The following is a 21650-nucleotide window of genomic DNA, read 5'->3' on the forward strand; positions in this document are numbered from 1 at the left end:
ACGAGTTGATGGCTTTTAGTCAGTGCGTCTGTGTACAAAACATTTGATAGCTCTTGGTGAGTGTTTCCCTTTAGCTTGTGTTTAATTTCTACTTCCTGTTTCATACTGGGCCTAATCCAAACACAGCTGTGCTCTCCCAAAGAGGGGGTTGGGGTGGGAGATGGTGGTTGCCAGGTTGGGATTGTGGACAAACTTTGAAAAGCACAGTTGCCATATTGGACAGACTCAATGTTTCTGCTCAACCAACATTTTCACTACTGCATTTTCCCCCGAGGTTATGGGGGTTACCTAGGCCTATTCTCTAGGAAACTGCAGCTGAAAATGCTGAATGTATATTGTGGTGTCGTGTAGCCTACTTCCTAACATGATGGTAGTTATGCAATATATTTCATTCCTTCTATCATGATATGCGATTCATGCAAACATACAGTCCTATTATCAACACAAGGAAAGCAGACACGCGTACTGAGGGAGGGGGGTGGTGATAAAAAGACAACTTGAAGAGTCAGAAGAGAACTCAGGGGAGTTAGATCGACACAAACGGAGTCAGAACAGAGAACTCAGGGGAGTTAGATCGACACTAACGGAGAGGAGAGACACGGTGGAATGGAAGAGAGAGCAGTGAAGAGGAAGATGGTCAGGGATAGCAGATTATATATCGCCGTCTTCCTTTCATTATGATGCGATTATTATACGCCTCCTCTCCCTGCGACATGCTCGCTAATCCCATTATGGAGTACGGCCTGCAGACAACACACAAGAACCCAGCCAACCACAGACAGACTCACACGTGCACTCACACTGAACTAAACGCACAACCAACTCCAAACACACACACACACACACACAAGGTCCTGTCAGGTAAATGACAAAGCAAGTTTGTGAGCTTGTGTTAGTGTTTGTTAAGATGTCCTATTATATATGTATCCATGTAATGTACTGGGTCAGCATTTCAGTAGGATGTACCTGAGCTAGATGGTTTAATACCCATCATCTCTAGTTTATCCCCTAACCCGATTTGGGCTTGGTTGGGGTGGGATGCTTCAACCTTTTGTGTCCATCTAAAAACCTCAGGACAGTTCTGTTACTCTCAACTGCAATGGTCTTGTAGTTAGGGGAGATGTTTCTTTTCAACCATGACACATTTTTCACATTTATGAGTCAGTCACATAGAATGGTCTAGTGTTGTGTAAGTGCCTAGAGATGATGTCATTGTTTATAGTTCTATGTGACAGAAGTAGTGAGTTGAACTGTTAACACACACATGGTCCAACACCCTGCAAACACCAAACAAGTGTCCAAACTTAGTGCATCTTCTTTACAAAACGGCTCAACCAAAACCTGCCGTACAGTTTGTTTTGTCCACAGCCAATGTAATAATAAGATTTGATTTCTTAAAATGCATGCATCATGTTTTAGTTAATCTCAGATTCCCCATACATGGCTTCATCTTAGTCCTATACTAAATTAGGACTTTAATCAATCCATGTACAGAAAACAGTCCCAGAAAGCATCAAGACTTTAACATGCCTTCCATATTCCATCAGGGCTAAGTTTTGGTTGACAGGCATTTTGCACCAGAAGAAAAACACTGTACCCAAGCCAATAATTACAACTAGTGAGATACGATTCTGTGCATTCAGAGGCAGGTTAATGATGCCTAAAAGCAGCCAATAGCACACTAAAACCTGATGACATTGACCAACAACTCTTTAAACTGCAACTCAACTGCTTTTCCATCTAAACCTCATCATATACCAAGCATATTTTACCAGAACTAAGTGTGAAACTGTTTATTACATTATTTGGTCAGAGGTTTAATCTTATGAATTGTATTCATCTAACTTCATGTAGATCAATAACCACTGCCATTTTTTTAGTATCAGAGTGATGGCCATAACAAAAAACCCTTAGGTGTTTTATAATATTTTCCATTTTCTCTTTTCTAACCTCTCATGAAAACATCTGTATATTTATTAAAACATGGACACTAAATACAAATAGCATGCACATCAGTTTGTCCTTTAAATGATGTGTTAATATTATTGCAAACACTGTTTACCTGCTGTTTCGTGTATTAGATTTTTTATTATCTTAGGATAAAAAAACATTGACAATTACATGGGATGCCTTTTTTTCTTTTCTTTTTTTTTCTGCATAATTTAACGTTATACACAGTGGGGGAGGGGGGTGGGGGTGGGGGGGAGGATGGCGTTGCCAACACACCTTAGCCTCCTTAACGCAGGCCGACCTAAGCTGAATCAATTTGCACTTGGTTCAGAGGGGGCAGCCTGCAGACAGCACAAGAAGCATTCACAGTAAAGAGGGAGGGAACAAGAGAGGAGGAGGAGGAGGAGGAGGAAGAGGAGGAAAAGGGAGAAGGGAGGAGAGAGAAGAGAGAAAGAAAAAAGTGATTGCAGCACTGGCCTTGGTGTGGACAGGAGAAAGAGAGGGTCCTGTGTCCATCCCTCCTCTCCTTCCCTCTCCTGATTGCCTTGATTTTTCAACGCATTTTGTTGTCTTTGACACAAAAAGGGATTTTCTTTTGTTTTTTATGTACACAGAATAGCTACAGGACCTTCTCCCCTTCCCCAGCAGGCAACTGTGTCAATATCCGCACATAAAATAATAATAATAATAATAATAATTATAGTAATAATAAAATAAAACAATATATTGGTCAGGATATTTGTTTTTTTCTTCTTCTATAACTGATGGCGTGTTTTCTTTTGAAGCGACACAAATGTTCTATTGCCGTTTGGGAGAGGGCTGAAAGGTACTTTCTTCAGTTCAGTTTTCAAGTTTTCTCCTTTTTTTCTCTGGTTGTGGGTATTTTGTCTTCTTGTTGTGTTTTCTTGTTTTTTTTTTTGTTTGTTTGTTTCGTTATGAGTTCACACTTTTGTGATCTGTGTGTGCTGCTCCTCGTCGAATGGCTCGTTCTCGGGGTCCGAGTCAGTGGTGTCGGAATACCGGTAGTGATCCGGCTCGTTGTCGCTCACGTCCGGGGTGACAGAGGTGGACGTGCTGGCCTCGGAGTTTGAGGGCTCCTCCGCTGTCCTTGTGAAATACAACTTCACCTAGACGAGAGAGAACCAGTGGCTTGAAAAACATGCAAAACTTGAGGTCCTACACAATACTAAATATAAGAATTTCTGATGTATATACACAACACAGAATGATAAATATATAACAAATAGAGATGCACCGATATGGAATTTTAGGGCCGATAACGATAACCGATATTTATTGGTTTGTTGTGGCCGATACCGATACGATAAACGATAATATTACTCTTGAAAAAAAAATTTGAAAAGTGATTTGGGGAAAGCATTTAATAAGCATAATTTTATTGCAGTAATTTTACCTACCACCAAATGATGGACAGAACTCATAATAATCCTCAATAGTACAGCAGTCAACATAACAGTAGCCTAGCCCTACAGTATGTGTGGCTCCTTTAAGTGAACCTGACGTCAGTGAATTGCGAGTGAGTGGCTAGAGAGTTTGAATCGTTTTCATTTAGGACTAAACGCTCATAAACGGCTCAGCTTGAAATAAGCTACAGTATAGTAACCAAATCAGAGTTTGTGAGGGAAACTTTCAAGGTTTAGTTTCAACTGCGGGTAACTGAATAAAGCTGCAACTCCTCAGACTGTATCTTATGTCTGTCTACGCACAACCTGCTGCAGCAGAAAGGAAAGGCGTTAGCCCCGAAGGTTTTAATAACTTATTATGATGACCTGTCTGGAACTGAAGCGCGAATGGTTAGCATATTTCTAGGTAATAACACAAAACCCAAGCTAAAGTAATGCAAATATAAAACTAAAACACAACTTAGAACTAGGCCTACTTATGTACTCGTCCTACTAACGAGTTTGTTTATTTGTTTCCCCGACCAGCGCGGTAAAGTGCAAACACACCAGCACAAGACGGCTCTAGATAGGGCTGAGCTCCGCTCTGGTAAAGTTAAATGGCGGATCATTCACGAGAGGATTTTGAGATGCACAGATTCCCAAATGAACGCATATCCACAGATTTTGTTAGAGTGGTGAAATACATTCACACCGCTGACATTAAATTGAGGAAAAAGTATAGCCAACTAAGCTCAAGTAGCTCAGTGTAGCCAGACGGACCTTACGTAGGCCTAAATTAGGACTTTAAAAAATATCGGCGCAAATTATCGGCCAGAATTCTGTTATCGGACCGATAATAATATTTTAATTTTTTCACTTATCGGCTAATAATATATCGGCCGCCGATATATCGTGCATCCCTAATAACAAACCTTTCTCTGTACTTAATGGCACAACAATTACATTTCCATAATATGATCGGGACCATATCTTTATATAACATTCCTACAGATTTGATATGACTTAAAAACTGCCTCTTTAGAGAGGCAAAAAGTCACCTTAAAGTTTGGTGAGAAATATCTGTTGGCTTTATCTTTATTGGCTTTGTCCAAATCGTTCTTGGAGAGGGACAAGATCAGGTAGTCCCGGTCTCCATCGGCCGCACCCCCTCCGCCTCGGTCCACTGGGGCACTCGGGGTTTGTGCCGGAAGCTCCCCGATATCGTTCACCACTGACCCGTTCTCCACACGCTCCTCGCTCTCCTCCGGTCCCGGAATGAAGAAGGTGTTTACCCAAAAGTGAAACATTTTGTCCTGAAATGAAGGAGGGAAGAAACGATTTAAAGGACCAGTATGTAAGAAATGGAAAATAAATTGCAACCATTCCAAAAATTATCACCATATATAGTCAGAGAGTAAGGAAACACGATGAACTGAAGTAATGGCTTATTTTACAATATTACTATTACCTGTAAAACCCCGTAAAAAAAAAATAGTTACGGGCCGGAATCTCTTGGAATTTCCGTTTATGTTCTGAACGATTTAATTCTAGAATAGCGTAATAATGGGCTGGCGCTTTCTCCTATTGGGGTTGCCAGATTAGCAAAGGCCAACTGTCAACAGTTGTAGAACGAGTAGCTTACGAGAGGCAGGCAAATTTCCAAAGCCTTCCTGAGATGGCGACGTGTTCGTCAAACAAAGAATATCAAGTCTGACGCAGAGGTGGCCATAACTCCACGACAGGTAGCCTAGGCTAAACTTCATTTGCATTGCTAACTTCAGCTAAATATGTTACATTGATTAGAGAGGTACTGTATATTTTGTTTTCACTGTTTCCTTAATGTGTAGCTGGGTCATGGTTGGAGAAACGTTAAAGCAGCCGAGATAGCTAAGTCTTCATTACATCTGGCAACCCAGAAGAGGCTTGCGTCTAGGTAGTCTTGAGAACGTTCACCAGTGTTTTGATTTTGGCCTACAGAACGTTCGGTAACAATCCTACAAACCGCTCCTTTAATGCTGGAGCAGATGAGAGCGTATCAGTGCATATTGTTTTACAGTGCAGTGATGTCGGGATTTACAAGAACGCATTCACTCAATGAGGACTATACTACATTTTATTCATTTAGCAGACACTTTTAATCCAAAATGATTTACACCTGTCAACTACATTACAAGGGATTATTATTGTCCCCAGAGCAACTTGTGGTTCCTTGCTCAAGGGCACCACAGTGGAAACCGGGAATTGAAGCCACAACTTTTCAGGCTACTGCATGCTAGCCTAGCTCCTCTAACCACTGCACTACCACCGCCCACTATACTAGCACCCACTATGCAACTATTTTGCCAAACCAGACATTGGAGCCTAACAGCTCTAATATACTACAAACTTTTAAACGGTTACGGCTGCCTCCAGCACTTTAAAATTACTTTGCTCTTTTGGTAATCATTTTTGAATGTGCAAACATTTGGTGTGTTCACAACACCTATTTTGTTAAGTTATAATTATATTGGAAAAACAGGCACGTTAAATAACTGATAACATGCACCATAAACATGAATGGGCCGGTTTAGTCCTAGGCTAGTCCACATCATCAATGCACTAGCACATAGGGAGTGATTGTGTTTAAATTTTATCGAAAACATTCATCAATGTCAGGCAGAAAATAGGCACATCAGAGAGTAGTAACTGTAATACAGATTCACAGACCTTAAATGACCTACCGTAGTACAACTGCGATTGAATATACATATAAAAAACAAATTAAATAGAATTTTAAAAGCAAAATTAGGTCTGACAGCCCGAGGGCGACTAATATGTGAAAGAATGAGAAGGGAAGTGTCTACATGCAGCTAGAAGCAAAGGCCCATTCATGTAAAACCTAAACCTAATGGGACTGATTAAAAAAAGGTTCAAGCAGGATGTCAAATGAGGTTGTTCTTGTCAAGATCACTGTCTTGTTTTTTATTTATCTGATGCCAAATCAATCCTTCTCTGTACTTCAGACCAAATGACTCATGTCTTTGCTTTTTTGATTTCAAAGAAGAGACCAGAATACCTGCAGTGAAAGTTCACGATTGCATTAGGTCTAACATTGAGTGTGTGGGGGTGGGGGTGTGGTTAGACTGACCTTTTTCATCATTTTGTTTTGCTTGTGGAAGAATTCCACCTTGATGTCGCCACACACAGGCAGAGGCTGTGGGAACTCGAAGAACATGTGCTTCTCCTCCCGTCGGGTGTGGGCCGGGTTGGAAGTGTGTATTTTAACCTTTAACTGGTACACGACAAACTGAGGGTCTGGTTGGAGGATGGGAGGAGAACGAGGAGGAAGAGGGGAGAATGGGAGAGAGATGTTGGAGGAGAGATGAAAGATGTTTGAGGAGAGATGAGAGAAACAAGGACAGCAAGAGAGAGAGAGAGAAACAAGGAGAGAGGAGAAAGACAGAGAGAGAGAGAGAGAGAGAGAGAGAGAGAGAGAGAGAGAGAGAGAGAATAGGCCAGATATGAATATGAAAGAGCAGTGAAAGAGGACGTGAGGAAAGAGGAATTGAGCAAAGACAACCACACAAAAAAGGTGTTAAAAACCACAACTCTCCATCACGTCATAGCTTTGCACAGAATAGCATTATCAAACCCTTTCTCCCATCCCCCCACCCACCATCAAATATTTGAAATAGAAAAAAACAAGCAGAAAAAACAAGAACAAAAAACAGATATAAAAAATAGTTAGACAAGAGTCAGGATAGAGACACAGAGGAAAGGACTGACCCAAGCACCAGATCACACAAAAAGCCCTATTCTGAGGACAGCCAGTGAGGTGCCACATATGAAATAAAACACAGAGGTCTAGGGGTGGGCGTGAATTTGTGTTCAGCCAATTTTGTATGAATCTAACATCACCTAAAGCCAGAGATGACGGCATGCGTTTTGCAAGAGGGAACCATGTGGGAAATGAACTCGTGACCTAGTGCCAGCGAGCACTACCTTCTAGCAGTGACCTCTGCCTCACTTCAGCTCGCGTGTCGGCAGAGCATTGAGGCGCGCCTCTCAGCAGACAGGAAGTGATGACTGTATTAGTGCACTGTGCATCTGCTGCACGACGGTTAGTGCCAGGCGACAAAGTGCAAAAAAAAAAAGCCATGTGCATCAACCCAGCTAGCTGGTTACCATAGCAGCACGGCAAAGACGCTCAGTCTACCACTGTGGCGCCATAACATTCAGGCTTTACCGGTTAGAGCATACTGGATCTACCCACACATTCCACTTTGCAAAGCAGGTTTTGCTAGTGATGTGCAACATAAAAATTTGCCTGAACTGAGCTCTGTCTGTGAGATGTAGGATTGGGTACTGATCTCAGCACTTTTAATGGTACTGTTTGAAGATCAGTACTACCAAATACTTTTTTTTGGCTCAACTGTGCTCACTTCCGGTCCCGGAGAAGAACGCATCTGGGTAAGACCAGTGCAAAACCACTAAAGATGTAAACTTTTTTTGGCCAATACATCTTTTGGCACCATTTTGATTTTCTTTTTAGATTTTCTTTTTTTGGATTCAGTGTCTGAAAGGGGCAAATAAATAAGAGATTTACAGACAAAAGTGAAAGGTTTCCATAAACTTGCTATACTATTTATACTATACTATATATATACACTATACTATACACTATAACATTTTACTGTTCCCTGTTCTTTGTAAATGGGAACTGATTGGCTTTTCTCTAAGGCCCGTTTGGTAATTATGTGTTAAACAATGATAACTTGTGAGCTTCTCATGTTGTTACATGATACTATCTTGGCAATGCAGAGTGGGCTGATGCTACCCTGTTAAAAAAAAAAAAAAAAAACAGTAAGCCTGCTTATTCAGAAATAAAAATGGTGGATTGTGGTGAAATGGTGCATAACTAATGAATAAATATGTTGTTTTTTTCAGTATATATTCATATGTAGGCTATAGTTTAGGCAACAGGTCCTGACATTAAACATCTTGACAGTTCCTTGTGTGTGTGTGCACGCACTGAGTTTTTGAAGAAAGGAGTATGTGCAGACTGTAGTTGGCATCCTTCACAAAAGCATAATTGTAGGCTAGTTGTCTAATTCAGCTCTCTGTCTGAGCTCACCATATTAATAAATGGCAGTTTGCTTCAGCAGCGGAGTTCTAGTTTGGATGTCCTGGGTGATATTTGACATGACTTAATGGTGACCCCGCATTGACAATAAGCCAGAACTCAACATTCTGTTGAACAGCACTTTTGCATATGTGCAGCAAGTAGGCCTATTGCAAAATATAACATTTTATTGGACTAAACTTAGTAGTGCCACCAATTTCTATAGTCACCAGCCACCCCACTACTGTTACAGGTTCAGACAGAGTAAATACCGCTGGGTACTGGTACTGAACACGAGGTATCGATATTGGTATCAAGATGGGTTAAAATTTTAAAGGTACCCAACCCTAAGTGCTTTCAATTCTTTTATCTTATTTATTTTTTTCCCCCGCTGATTGCTAGAGGACTAGTGCCTTGTGTTGCCATGGCTGGTGTGGTGGGTGCTCTGTGAAGTTGCTCAGTCTCAGTTAATGATGTAGTAAATTAAGGCTGAATTACCCCAGTGCCAGCTCCCTTTCTTGAAGCCCTGGGAGTTGGGTTCGCTCCTGTTTTTTACTGTACTGTCCCCTTAGAGAGAGAGAAGGAAGTTAACACACACACCCTGCTGAACCACCGGAGAAGGGGGGGTGGGGGTGGGGACGGCCTAGCTGTCTCAACATACAAACGGCTCCGTTAGGGGTGCAACAGTCTCGCGCACTTGCAGCAACACAGTTCAAGTGCAAAGCTTGGCAGTGGTAGTTTGAGTATTTTCTGGAGCTGCTCTTCAGGTAGCTGCTTGTGTGATTTGTTATGCAGGCCAGATTGTATGAACTCCACTCCCTACTGTATTCAATGTAAATGACTGTTTCTCAGAGCGAGCTTAAGAATGATCTAACTCAGAAGATTTAGATTTGATTTCTATCTGATTAGATAAACCAAATATATAACGGTCAACTTTTCTGTGGCTGAAGGTATTGCAATACTTGACTTTAGTCCTGTGCCAATCTTATTTTTTTTAGTTAACTTGGTCTGCAATCCCTCTTCATCTAGGCCCTCCTCATCACAGTAGACCAGGTGTATTCCTGTTTGTGTAATACATTGCCATTAGCAAAGTGTTAAATGTTATATTACACATGGCCGCTATCACACAAATACAAGAGTATTACTGACTAGACACAGATGAAGCTAGAAAATGTTTGCTTTGAAGTAGTGGCTAAACCAAAGGGTAATTTCAAAGCATTTGAAAGGAACATTCACTAGATTTGCAAAATTTGTAATTCAGCATACTCCATCAACTAGTACTTTCCTGCGTGTCTGTTTTCCATGCAAAGCATCTCCCAATGTTCTATCAATACATGTTCAGTCTGAAAATGCTGAATAAAGCACACCACAATACAATGGTGTAGTCTTCTGACTGGATCATGTCTATCTCCATGTTAATTTTTGCATGACTAGGGACATTATGATATATGCACAGTGCAAACCTACTGTAACATCAATCCCTTCTAGAGCCTGCTTGACATAGCAAAACTCTTCATTTCACTCAATTCAATTTGTTCACTGCTATTGGATAATTTCATTTCCAGGGTCCAATTAGACACAACAAACTCAACTTAGACCTGAAAACTGCAGTCAAACCTCACCCATGTGTATGTCTGTGTATATGTATTTATGCTTGTATCCATGTATGTGTGTTGAACCATTGCACCCCTAACATTTGCAAATAAACTTAACAGATATTCAGATATCATATACCTATATACACACACACACATACACACACACACACACACAGTGACAAACTGTATTCTTCTACAGTTGCTCCTTTCTTGCAATGTCACTTCCTGTTTCTCACAAACTAATTGATGGTCTTATTTTTCCTACGTCATTCATGCTACCTTATTTTCAATGTATTGATAAGTGTCCAAATCAGAATAGAGCCCTCATATTAGGGTGAAGAGAAGAGAGAGAAAATGTAGAGAATGAGTGAAGGAGAGGTGTGGGAGAAACAAAGGTGTTTGTGACGCCTCCCAGGTAGAGCAGACAACAGACGCTAGCTGCACCCCAAATTTCACTATCTGTAGGTCCCAACAACCAGGGAAACAGTGCAAGGAGGAACACAGGTGTACATCAGAAGTCATAAGGAGCATGCATGTTAATTAAGAAACTCATTCAGAAATGTCAATTTTCACCACAGCTAGTTAATTTGCAGGAGTCTGTTGCATTTGGCAGTCAGAACTACATACTGTATATGTTCATAAAAGTGTGTGTGTGTTGTATATGACCGTCAACTCATTCAAATGTCATTCAGCAACAATAGGATGACATTAGACAAATGTGCAGTGGTCTCTTAATTTTTACTAGAGCTGTATACAGTGAGGCTCATAAGTATTTGAACCCATGCTAACGTTGACTAAAAAGTGGAATATAAAATCATCTTTTGGAAATTGATCTTAATGCCTTAAGTAAAACAAATAGGACATATCCAACCTTTAAGGACACCAATTTTCTTTGTGAATGAATAACGTATCATAAATAAATAAATGTTCTTCCTTAAAATACAGGGGCCAAGTATTTAAACCCCTGTTCAAACCCCTGTTAAATTCCCATAGAGGCAGGCAGATTTTTATTTTTAAAGGCCAGTTATATCATGGATCCAGGATACTTTGCATCCTGATAAAGTTCCCTTAGCCTTTGGAATTAAAATAGCCCCACATCATCACATACCCTTCACCATACCTAGAGATGGGCATAAGTATTTGAATCCCTGCTCAAACCCCTGTTGAGCATCAAACCAGCTAATAGGCTAACTGAAATACACACCATGCCAATCTCTAGGTATGGTGAAGGGTATGTGATGATGTGGGGCTATTTTAATTCCAAAGGCTAAGGGAACTTTATCAGAAGTATCCTGGATCCATGATATAACTGGCCTTTAAAAATAAAAATCTGCCTGCCTCTATGGGAATTTAACAGGGGTTTGAACAGGTGTTTAAATACTTATGGCCCCTGTATTTTAAGGAAGAACATTTTTTTTATTTATGACACATTATTCATTCACAAAGAAAATTGGTGACCTTAAAGGTTGGATATGTCCTATTTGTTTTACTTAAGGCATTAAGATCAATTTCCAAAAGATGATTTTATATTCCACTTTTTAGTCAACTTTAGCATGGGTTCAAATACTTATGAGCCTCACTGTATGTATATACATGTATATGTATGTATGTATATATGTAAAAGACATCTTCAGTCTGGAGAAGTAAACAACCTATACATGTTTTCTAAGAGTCTGCAAATGAGCCATGGGCAAAATTGACTTCAAAGAATTTCTTTTGGTCTTAAAGAGTGGTTAGACAAACAAAATACATGCACACACAAACCGCAGTGTAAGCAGTGTGTGTGTGTTCCATGAAACTTACTGCTGGTTCCTCCACCAAACATGGGCACAGTTTCGAACACCATCTTGTGAAAGAGTAAGGCGACGGGCCGGTACTCCAGCTGTTTCTTGAGCAGGTAGCTGTAATAGTATACGTAGCGCCGCTGGCTAGGGATGGTGACCCCCTGTGAGGCAAACAAGGACACAAGGACACATTCACCGCAGGGAGAAGTGATGCAACTTCAATAGATGGAGCAGAGGTAGTGTGGAGAAAGTAGTAACACAGTCTTTGTTTGAGTGTGCATCACTTAAATGCCTTTTGAACAGTGTTTTTTTTGTTTTGTTGTGATAAATCTAACACTAGTTAAATACTTGCTTGCTATTAATACAGCAGTGGCCCAAGTGTTAAATTGTTCACTGATTTTAACCACGGAGGATCAGAGCAGAGATTGCCTGGATGCTGTGCAATGGAACGTAGGAATTTCCGAGCGAGCCACCCACCTTTTTGTCCCTGGTCCTGACTTCTCCATAGAAGTCCAGGGCTTCCTGGGCCTCCTGGAACTTCCTGCGATGCAGCAGATAGGCACAGATCATGACCCCCGTGCGACCTTTGCCTGCCTTGCAGTGGATGGCGGCCACATGATTGTCATCCTCACTCAGCCACTGGTCAAGGTCCTCACAGAACGGCTTGATCAACTCCAGCTGAGGGGGGTTGTGGTCTTCGAAGGGGTATTGTGCAACTGGAGGGAAAAAAGCAAGACTTTAACACTCCTGTACTCAGCAACTCCTGTAAATAGGGCGGGAAACATGGGCAACTGAGCCAGACACCACAGTCTACCCTGTATGTTAAATTAATATTGCCACATCTCTACCCCCTTTGTTAGGATGGCACTACGTCAATGCATTAGGTGAAATAGTCTAAAGATGGGTTTTAGAAGCAATGAGATTGTGGCTCGAAAACACAACATAGCTAGGCATTAGATCATCCTCTCACCTCTGCAGTTGAATTTGGCAGTATCATAGTGTCGTTCTGCACATCTGAAACACAGATATACACTCCATTTCAGATTTCATATATTTTTCTCTTCTCAAACAAATGAAAATACATAGCACAGATTGCATTCAAGTTGACAAGACATAGGTTCAAAAGTTTACTTACAGATTATATATTTTGTAATGGTTTTTGTGTTTTGAATCCAAAAACCTGAAGAAAAGGGGGGGGGGGGGGGAGAGGAAAAGTTAAACATCTGAGAGGATTGATGAAACCGCTGTGGTCAACAGTGTTCCACTTCTGCTATAAATATACATTACACATCCACATTCCAACATGTCCTCAGACTCCGAACAGACATTTAAATGTTTTTTTTGTTGTTCTACGTCTGGACACTTCTGTAAAGCACAGATGCAGCTGTATGCAGTTCCATATGTCATTCAAGACCATTCGTTTCTATGCACCACAGCTCCCACCTACCTCCCAGCATTGGGAATATACATGCTGAATTAGTCATATGACTACATGAGTATAATTAAGCCATTACCACATGTTCTGTGCATCGTATGCATGTGTCTGCATGCTTACCTGACTACATCATCTATATTATTTCTGTAGACTCCCTCCAACCTTTCTGCTGGAAAACCCATGGCGATGATATTCGGATATATGTCTGAGACCTTGAGTTAAGGAAAGGTAAACACGTAATAGGCCAGTGCAGTGCAGAGTACTGCATGGCAAAGTCAAACAAAATATTTACATTGATGAAATATTTGAAGCCATGCTCATACGCAGTGAGCACTTAGCCTACAAAAGAAATCACAACAAAACAGGAAGAAAGGGCAGTTCCTTGTCTATTCATTTCATGACATAAAACCTAGAATAGACTTTATCATCTTGATTTCGCCCACTCAACAAGTCATAGTCTAGAAAGCAGTGTAGACAAACCACACTTTCACACAAGGTAAATGTCTTCAGTCAGCAGGGCCCGTTTCAACCACACTGGCAAATGTTATTAAGAGCCGTTAACTGGTGTGTGGGAAATGTTTGGTGCTACTACCCAACACCAGCCATGTCATCCTATAGTGCTCCTACCCAACACCAGCCATGTCATCCTATAGTGCCATTTCAACTATGCGTTGAAGCCACAAGTGGATCTGCTATTCTGCTGTTGCACAGACATCACACAAACTCACAAATTAAAAACCAAGGAAAGTGTGCACTCACACAGACAGACACTTGATTTTAATCCCTTCACCATGCCTCTCTGTCCCCCTATTCTTCTCTCTCCATCCATCCCTCTCTCTCGGCTCTGCACAAGCTCTAGGAGTGCAATGCTTCACTCATTTGCAGAAGTGCCCCTTTCTGAGAATATCCTTTCAAAATGGAAACCCTGAATGTTTTTAATTGGATGAGTCAGGTCATATTTTTAGCAGCAGTACATTTCAAGTGCTGGAGTGCAATTTCTTTTGTTTCTCAAAGGCAAAAAAAAGGTGGACAGTGGAATGGGTTAGTGGCACTTTCTGCATCCAGGTCCTCAGAGAGGAGATAAACAAAGAGGTGACACTCAAGCTAGTAGCTACCAGATTACAAGGGTTTTGGGTTGGTTTTGCTCCCTAACTGATTTGCAGTGATCTTTTGTAACATCATGCATACTTTTAACATATTAAACAACAAACTCCTCTTTTTCTGGGATAATGTGTTATCCTCTGCTTGGAGCTAGCAGGTCTAACTACAGAGTAAAGCAAAACGGCAGACCAACGCAGTAAGGGACAACGAAGGAAAAGTGCTTATGTCCCATAACTTTGAAATTCCCCCTTTTTGCTCTGCACTCAGCTGTCATTCGCTTTTGATGCCAAAATATAAAGAACTAAAATAAACCTCATTCAACCACTCTTTGCTACTCCACTAATGCTATAAAGAATAACGTAAGGAACTAAGAAGAAAAGTCTATAAATCCACGGGTTAGGGAAAATATTAACTGCAACATTTAAATCTGATCACACATGAAACTCTCTAAGGGACAGACTGACCTTACAGATGGTGCAAGTGATAAATATTTGTAATACGCAAGATAAACTGTCTCTAAAGTTCAGCAGCAATCTCCTAAAGTGACATAAGTTTCAACACTGTCCTGCTGCATTAGCAAACCAGGAAATACCCGTAGAAATGGGCACCCCATCCTACATAATATTTTGCATAAGCACGGTACACTGGCAGCAGGGAGACTGTTCCTCTGTTAGAGTAGTGTAGAAGTTCTCAAGACATCATTCACAGGACTTATAATTAGAAAGCTTTGCATGAAAAAATAAATAAAAATCAAGCACGGCCACTGTACACATTAATCACTATCCATGTCCACCCTGCATCCGTACTAGCTTGGTACAGGATGTGTCCAGGATGAGTAAAGACAAACTAAACAGAATGTACATTTCACTAGTTGTGTGTGTTGGGAGTGGGTGTGCATTTAATGCATTATGTGTAAATGAGTGTGTTTGTGTGTATTGGACAGGCAGACTGTGTGTAGATGTGTATGAGTGTGTTAGGCCTAGGCGTCCCTTCTGTGGGCTCTCCCCTCCTCCCCCCCTCCCCCCCACCCGATAGCAGCTCAGCAGTGCTCTATTTTAAGGTCCATTCCCAGAACTCAGATACTGTGTTACATAAGGGCACAGGGCCATATTGTTTTAGATACCATGGCAGAGAGAGAGAGAGAGAATGTTGGTGTATACTAAGCCACCACACCATTTAACCACATACATGAGTGCTGGGTGTGAGTGGGGTGGGGCAGGGCGGGGGGTGCACTGGGGTGCTCTACCACATGTCAGCCACGCTTCGCTCGTGTGCTAGAAATGCAGCTTGTGTCAACACCTTTATGTGGTCTCTCGTCACACACGCACCAAGTTAACAAATTATCAATCTGATGTGACAAAGACACCCTTAGTTCCCACCCAAACACACACACACACACACACACACGCGCGTGCTGAGACACTGAAAAGCTGACACTGATTCTACCAATTCATTGAGCCACCCCATTTCATTCATCCACAACTTTCCAAAACTGTGTCCCGCAGCTTGCCTCTGCCAAGATCCACATTATCACAACATGCATTTCAGCAGCCAGATTAATGTTGCTGTGCACAATTAAGCTATACAACTCAGTCTTCAGTCATGACAGCTTGCATGACCTCCAACCTTTTCTTGAGCAAGGTTGACAGGCTTGCTGGATCACCTTACAGATGTGGGAGTGGGCCGTTGCCAATGGATACAAGCTAGGGCTGCACAATTTGTGGGGGGATAAAATCTAATTGTGATTTTCCCCACAAATATTACAATTGGATTTAATATTCAATTTTCCAGATATTGCTTCAAGTTGGGCCACTTATGCTTGGTGAGCATGCCTTGAACATGAGAAGCAAAGAACTCTGTCGGGTGAGCTTCACACAAGGAGGACTACATGAATATAAAAAGATTAACCATTGGGACAGAGTTGTGAGCTGCACGATTACTTGCAGCCTTTGCAATTACCAAATCAAATTAAAATTGATCGATTGTGCAGCCACAATACAAGCTATTTTATGTTTCTGCAGCACAGAAGAAACAAAGGTTAGCATCTCCATTCAGTGGCGCCAATAAGCACCATTGCCAAGACATACTAAAACACACTATTAAATGCAAATAGTAAAAAAAACTGAATCTAAACAGATCTAATGCTGAGCAATTTACTGATAATAGCAATAGATGAGAGCATGACCCAATCTAACTGACCACTGCACTACTGGAATGCATGTCTGTTCCTTATTTTGTTTTAACTTTAGAGAAACTATACTTGAGGTAGTACATGGACGCACACTAATATGACCTGAAGGCTTGTCATTTCTAACAGACAGTATACCTGAATACATCACCACCACCAAACCCTTAAGTGGCATTATATCTAACTAGTTTGTGTACTCGTTACTTTCCAATGCAGGTTGCAAATTTAGTTATGCAAAGCAGTATAGACCAGCCACAAATTCAAGAGCAGAACACCATGTCTTCTTTATCAGCCAAACTGAACACTAGATCGTCCCAAAGACCAGCAACAAATTCAAGAGCAGAACACCATGTCTTCTTTATCAGCCAAACTGAACACTAGATCGTCCCAAAAACCAAGTGCACACCCTTGCATCTGAGGGCCTCATCACACTACCTCTGTACATCTTCCATATGATTTCAAGAGAGACATAACTTAGCAAGGAGTGCAATGCAGTCATTTTTCCAAAGTGCAACTTCCACCTAAACGTACAATATCTGGCGATAGGAAGCCAACATATTTTCAAAATAAAACTATTTGCCTATTGTTTTATTCTGACAACGGCTGTGGTAGTATGTATTTCAACGCAATATTTTAGTCGGAATCTGACGAAAAATGCAGCTGTACTGGATGACCCAAGGCATGATCCCTTCCAACCTGGATGAGTACCTAGCGATGAGAACGACATTCAGGGAGCTAACAGTATGCCACCTTATATGAAAAGTATATATATATGAATATATCACATCAAACTAGTAAAATTGTCCATCCATTACATTAGGCTTGCGTTGTCTTAAGCAACGAGTAATCACAATCAGTAATCACAAGTCATGGTGACCCTTTTGAGAACACTTATGATATAATATATCTATTAAGAGATGATGGGACGCTTACTGAGTTGAGTGTGTGGAAACGAACCCTAATTAACAAGCTATGGGGCTAGCCAGCTAGCTAGGGACGTTACACGTTATAATGCTAGCCAGCATGCTGTGTGTATCGGTCAATTGACACCTACATAACTTGCCTCATATTTTTCAGAAATAATGGCAAATATAACATGGCCACACACATCACTAACAATTCCTACAGTATTCGCTTAGTTCCGGTGTTTCGGAGGCTTGCCATAAATCGTTGTGAGATCTCCAATATTACGGTCCACACTGATTTTTAAATTAGCAAGCTAACGTTAGCCAACATCTCAGTAACTAGCAAGGCAAATGGCTACGGAAAAAAGACTTTCAGGACAAGCTAGCATTAGCTAGCTCAAGATATTTCTGCTGACAATCAATATAACGTTACTGTTCAGACAAACCAACTACGGTTTAAGAATGCAATAGGTAAAATGTATTCTACTGTCAATGCACTTGGGGGAAAGGGACCGCTTTCTAAATAATGTTAATGTTAACTGTTAGACAAGGATACATGTCAAGTCCAAATCGAATCCATCTTCTTGATACCTTCGTTTGTTTCGACTTACAATTTCCTTGATTATTGCAGCCATTGCAAAGTCCTTAAGCTTCTATCAGTTATGTCAATGTATATTTGCTTCCTCTGCAATGGCTTTGTCCCACGATCACCCTTGCTTCTCCTGGTTTTGCAGGTCCTTCCTTTGCGGTGACAGGGCTAGCAGGCTAGCACAGTGGTTGTCGTTGTGAATAGGATTAGAATGGCCTCTGGATCATAAAGACGGGCCTTGCTCGGTTCCACCACAGCAGGCCCGACTTTCCCAATCCTGGAATTTGTCGTGCGACCCACCAAGTGAGAAGATATCCAAAAATCGAGAACCCGGATCGGAACGCATTAGACACGGCCAAAGTCTTTGAGTCCGCTACAGCCGCCGTGATTAGGTCCACCGAGAGGAGAGAACCCTCTCCATTGCTGCTAACGTATAAATTCAGACAACCCTTTCCCAGGCAACTCACGACGTAGCTAGCTAGCTGGCTAGCATTTCTAGCTAGCAACAATGGCTAGCTAGCAGCCCCTTTCTTCCCCAAAATCCTCCTAGCGACGGATCATCGTAGTCCTTAGATTGAACAAATAAACAGAGGAAGTGACAGGCTCCACCGTAGATTTAAATGAAGTTTATACCGGTGATTATTCAGAGGGATGGTATTTAATGGTTTCGTCCGAGGGAATCATTTTCTTTTCGCGATTCTCTCCCAGCTGAACTCTTAAACTTCCATCATGGCTTCCAACAGAGGAAAAAAGAAGGTAGACCAGGCAGTTTCACAAAATATCCTACCGCTGTGAATAAATAGATCTAGAATGTCCCACTGATGCTAAAGCCCACTATACATTCAGCTAACACACATATAAATGCATTGGAATAAATTGAGATGTGAAAATCAAGTAAACGCAATACGTTGATAAAAGCAATAACGGCGAACTCCTTTGTTAGACGCGGAAGGACACACGACTCCAGTACTGGCAGCAATCCTCCCTGTCAAAGTGGTCACGTGTTTTGATAATTGGGGAAGTTTCCAATACACCGCGCTAACTGATGATGTATTGTTTCGTCGTGATCGAAACTGTGTTTTACCACCGAATGCATCAAGATGCATAAGACCAAGTACAGTCATGTATAGCTTCCTTGAAAAAGATCGGGTAGCTGCTAGTAGCTTGACGATAGGCAAGCTTCACAAAAAGAGTGTTGTCCAGCACAACATTTAAGACATTAGATAGTTTACATTACATAGTTCACACACGTTAACCTACTTCTAAAAACTTGGTTAATGCAACGCAGTGAACTGTGGACGTGAGAACAATCTTTTGCATCCACCTAGGTAACATTACTAACATTACAGAAACTTCGGGTCAATAAATCAGTGCTCTCTGGACGACGCACTTTGCGCCCTCTGGCTGAAAGAAACGGTAGTGGTCAGTGACAGCTTTCTCTTAATTGTCTGTCAATGGTAGACAATTCATGCTTATTGAGGCCTATCGATTTATTACTACGCCTATACCTAAAACATAATAGATACGTTTAATAGGTATAGGTACGTTTAATAGACTATTAAGTGACTTACAAATAATGCAACAAAAAAAAAACCGTATATATTGTCTAAAATGTCTATAGCCTATAAGTCTGTTTTGCTTTGTGTGCAGGGCCCATGGTGGATTTGGCATCACTTATGCGATATCATTATCCACATTTGCTGTATATATATGGCACAGGCCCCATAGTGGGCTCTCAACTGTGGGCCAGACAGTAATAATTTAATTGTGGTAATGGGTAAAGTCTCAGAATCCTTAGGCTATTACTCATGTTTGGATAAGACCTGGAGTTAAAGCTGACATGAGCTATGTACTTACCATGGCACTAACCAAAAACTTATTAGACTTGTGGCGTAACATGAACACCAATATAACAATACCATCAATACTTGTACAAAAGTCCTACAGGTTTGTCAATCGAAAAACAAACTCATGGTTAATTCATACCAGAATGGACCATGGCGACCAACCATGCACACACATCTGTCACTTTTGTATCAAACAGTTCTAGGGGCCATCTACTGGGGAGCTCCTCTATGCAATACATATCTTTTTTTTTTTTTGCATACACCATAGGGTTGCTGAAGAATGCAGAGTGAACACATACAGAAAAGGAGGTACTTCCTCCAACAGTTCTAAGAACAATGTTTCTCAAGTGCAAAAACCCCTATTATCAGCCTACAGCAATGTCCATGATTGTGCAGGCAGTATAGGCAAAGGTCTTCAAGCACACCCTTTCTTATAAGATAAGTATATCAGTTATCTTCAGTGAGCTTAACCCTTTAGTACTCTCCACATATACCACTAGTAAAGACGAGTAAAAAAAAATCTTATCATTTTATCTTTTATAGTGAAAACAGTGAGAAAATAGAACCGCAAGCGGTAATTATCGGGGTCCAAGTAGAATGGAAGTTGTGCACTTAAAGGGACACCAGGCAACGATTTTGTGTTAATTAATCATCTACGTAAGTTGGTATATGGTTAAATGACTCATTACAGGGCGAATGAAGACTCTCTCGCCCGCCCCATACTGCCTGTAGGAAGAATATCCCGCTTGCAAGTTCAGTGTATCGTACGATACACTGAACATGCAAGCGGACATCGCGAGAAGCAGGATAAGTTTACATCCTGCATCCACAGCACAGAGGCAGGCTAACGAAACGCTAGCGATTGTTGCAAACGTGTGTATAATGGCAAAGCCGGCGAAGAAGCAGCGAAAACCCTTGAAGGAAGATGCAAAGAAAAGGAAAAGAGCTTCAGACCGAGCGAGGGCTTGCACACGTATCGACATGTACAGACGCTAGGGGGAGTTTCGTAGAGAAAAAGCATCAGGCTTGCCTGGTGTCCCTTTAAAGGAGAATTCCAGCAAATTTAAACATAGATCTCCATTTCTTGAGGTCACGAGTACTGTCAGTACGAAGAAAAATGAAAACAATTGGTTTTACCTAGCTCAAGTTGCTGAAGTCAACAGTTAAAGGCCCTGTGTTCATGGCCCCAGAATGTAGTGCTGTAGCTGCCTGCTGTAGCAACTCGAGTTAGGTAGCACTGATTTTTTTCCCATACCAACATAAATCGGTGACTTTGCGAAACAGAGATCTATGTGAAAATCGCCGGAATTCTCCATTAAACATGAAAAGGTTGAAGGTCACTGAGTAAACGGGACAAGTGTAAGTACACCAAATTTCACATTTCTATGTAGCAGGATTGATTATCTGCTGTTAACCTGTGTTTTGGTTTCCCCTGCACCTCTACCTATTGGTTTAGTCCAATTAACCTGCCCTTAGTGCAGAGGTGGGCAAATTTTCATCGGCCGATTTTTAAAATGTAATGTGGCCCTTGAACCAAAAAGTTTGCCCACCCCTGTCTTAGTGGCTACAAAAAGGGTAGATTGATGCCATCTGGCAGAGGGTCCTTGACTGCTTCCCCAGCTGGCCTCCCTTCCTCCTGAGCTCCAAGGTCGAAAGTTGTTTGTTTGGCTGCCATGGTTGTGAAGGTATGTTTTATGTAGTTTGATTTTTACAATGTTTAATGGTGTGGAATGAGTGAATAGTGTGGAG

General features: G+C 41.3%; 1 protein-coding gene across 2 annotated transcripts; it reads right to left on the reverse strand.

Moving 5' to 3' along the window:
* Positions 1 to 2060: 2060 nt before the first annotated feature.
* LOC143124069 (phosphatidylinositol 3,4,5-trisphosphate 3-phosphatase and dual-specificity protein phosphatase PTEN-like) lies at positions 2061 to 19032 on the reverse strand. 2 transcript variants are annotated; one of them, XM_076285348.1, is made up of 10 exons: positions 18022 to 19031; positions 13392 to 13476; positions 12972 to 13016; positions 12807 to 12850; positions 12314 to 12552; positions 11856 to 11997; positions 8953 to 9021; positions 6481 to 6647; positions 4412 to 4666; positions 2062 to 3077 (listed from the first exon to the last, which is right to left on the reverse strand). In XM_076285348.1, exons 1-10 carry the CDS (start codon positions 18098 to 18100, stop codon positions 2892 to 2894), a joined length of 1311 nt encoding a protein of 436 aa, XP_076141463.1. In that variant the 5' UTR covers positions 18101 to 19031; the 3' UTR covers positions 2062 to 2891. The 2 variants fall into 2 exon arrangements, with proteins under 2 accessions (XP_076141464.1, XP_076141463.1); XM_076285349.1 differs by lacking the exon at positions 8953 to 9021 and having other exon boundaries at positions 2061 to 3077; positions 18022 to 19032.
* Positions 19033 to 21650: the final 2618 nt, after the last annotated feature.

Source organism: Alosa pseudoharengus, unplaced genomic scaffold (assembly GCF_046254945.1).
Source record: "Alosa pseudoharengus isolate Yale_2024_CS ecotype anadromous, Long Island Sound unplaced genomic scaffold, YU_APseudo_1.1 YU_APseudo_1.1_scf_15, whole genome shotgun sequence".
NCBI lineage: Eukaryota > Metazoa > Chordata > Actinopteri > Clupeiformes > Clupeidae > Alosa > Alosa pseudoharengus.

What these genes read in the sequence shown, in the direction of transcription:
- LOC143124069 (XM_076285348.1), bottom strand. Translation starts at nt 18,100, where the DNA reads ATGGCTGCAATAATCAAGGAAATTGTAAGTCGAAACAAACGAAGGTAT. An exon ending in TGCCAAATTCAACTGCAGAG is followed by an intron (nt 12,553 to 12,806) that starts GTGAGAGGATGA and finishes TTTTCCCTCCAG; the next exon opens with TTGCACAATACCCCTTCGAA. An exon ending in GTTTGGTGGAGGAACCAGCA is followed by an intron (nt 9,022 to 11,855) that starts GTAAGTTTCATG and finishes TCTCTCTCTAAG; the next exon opens with GGGACAGTACAGTAAAAAAC.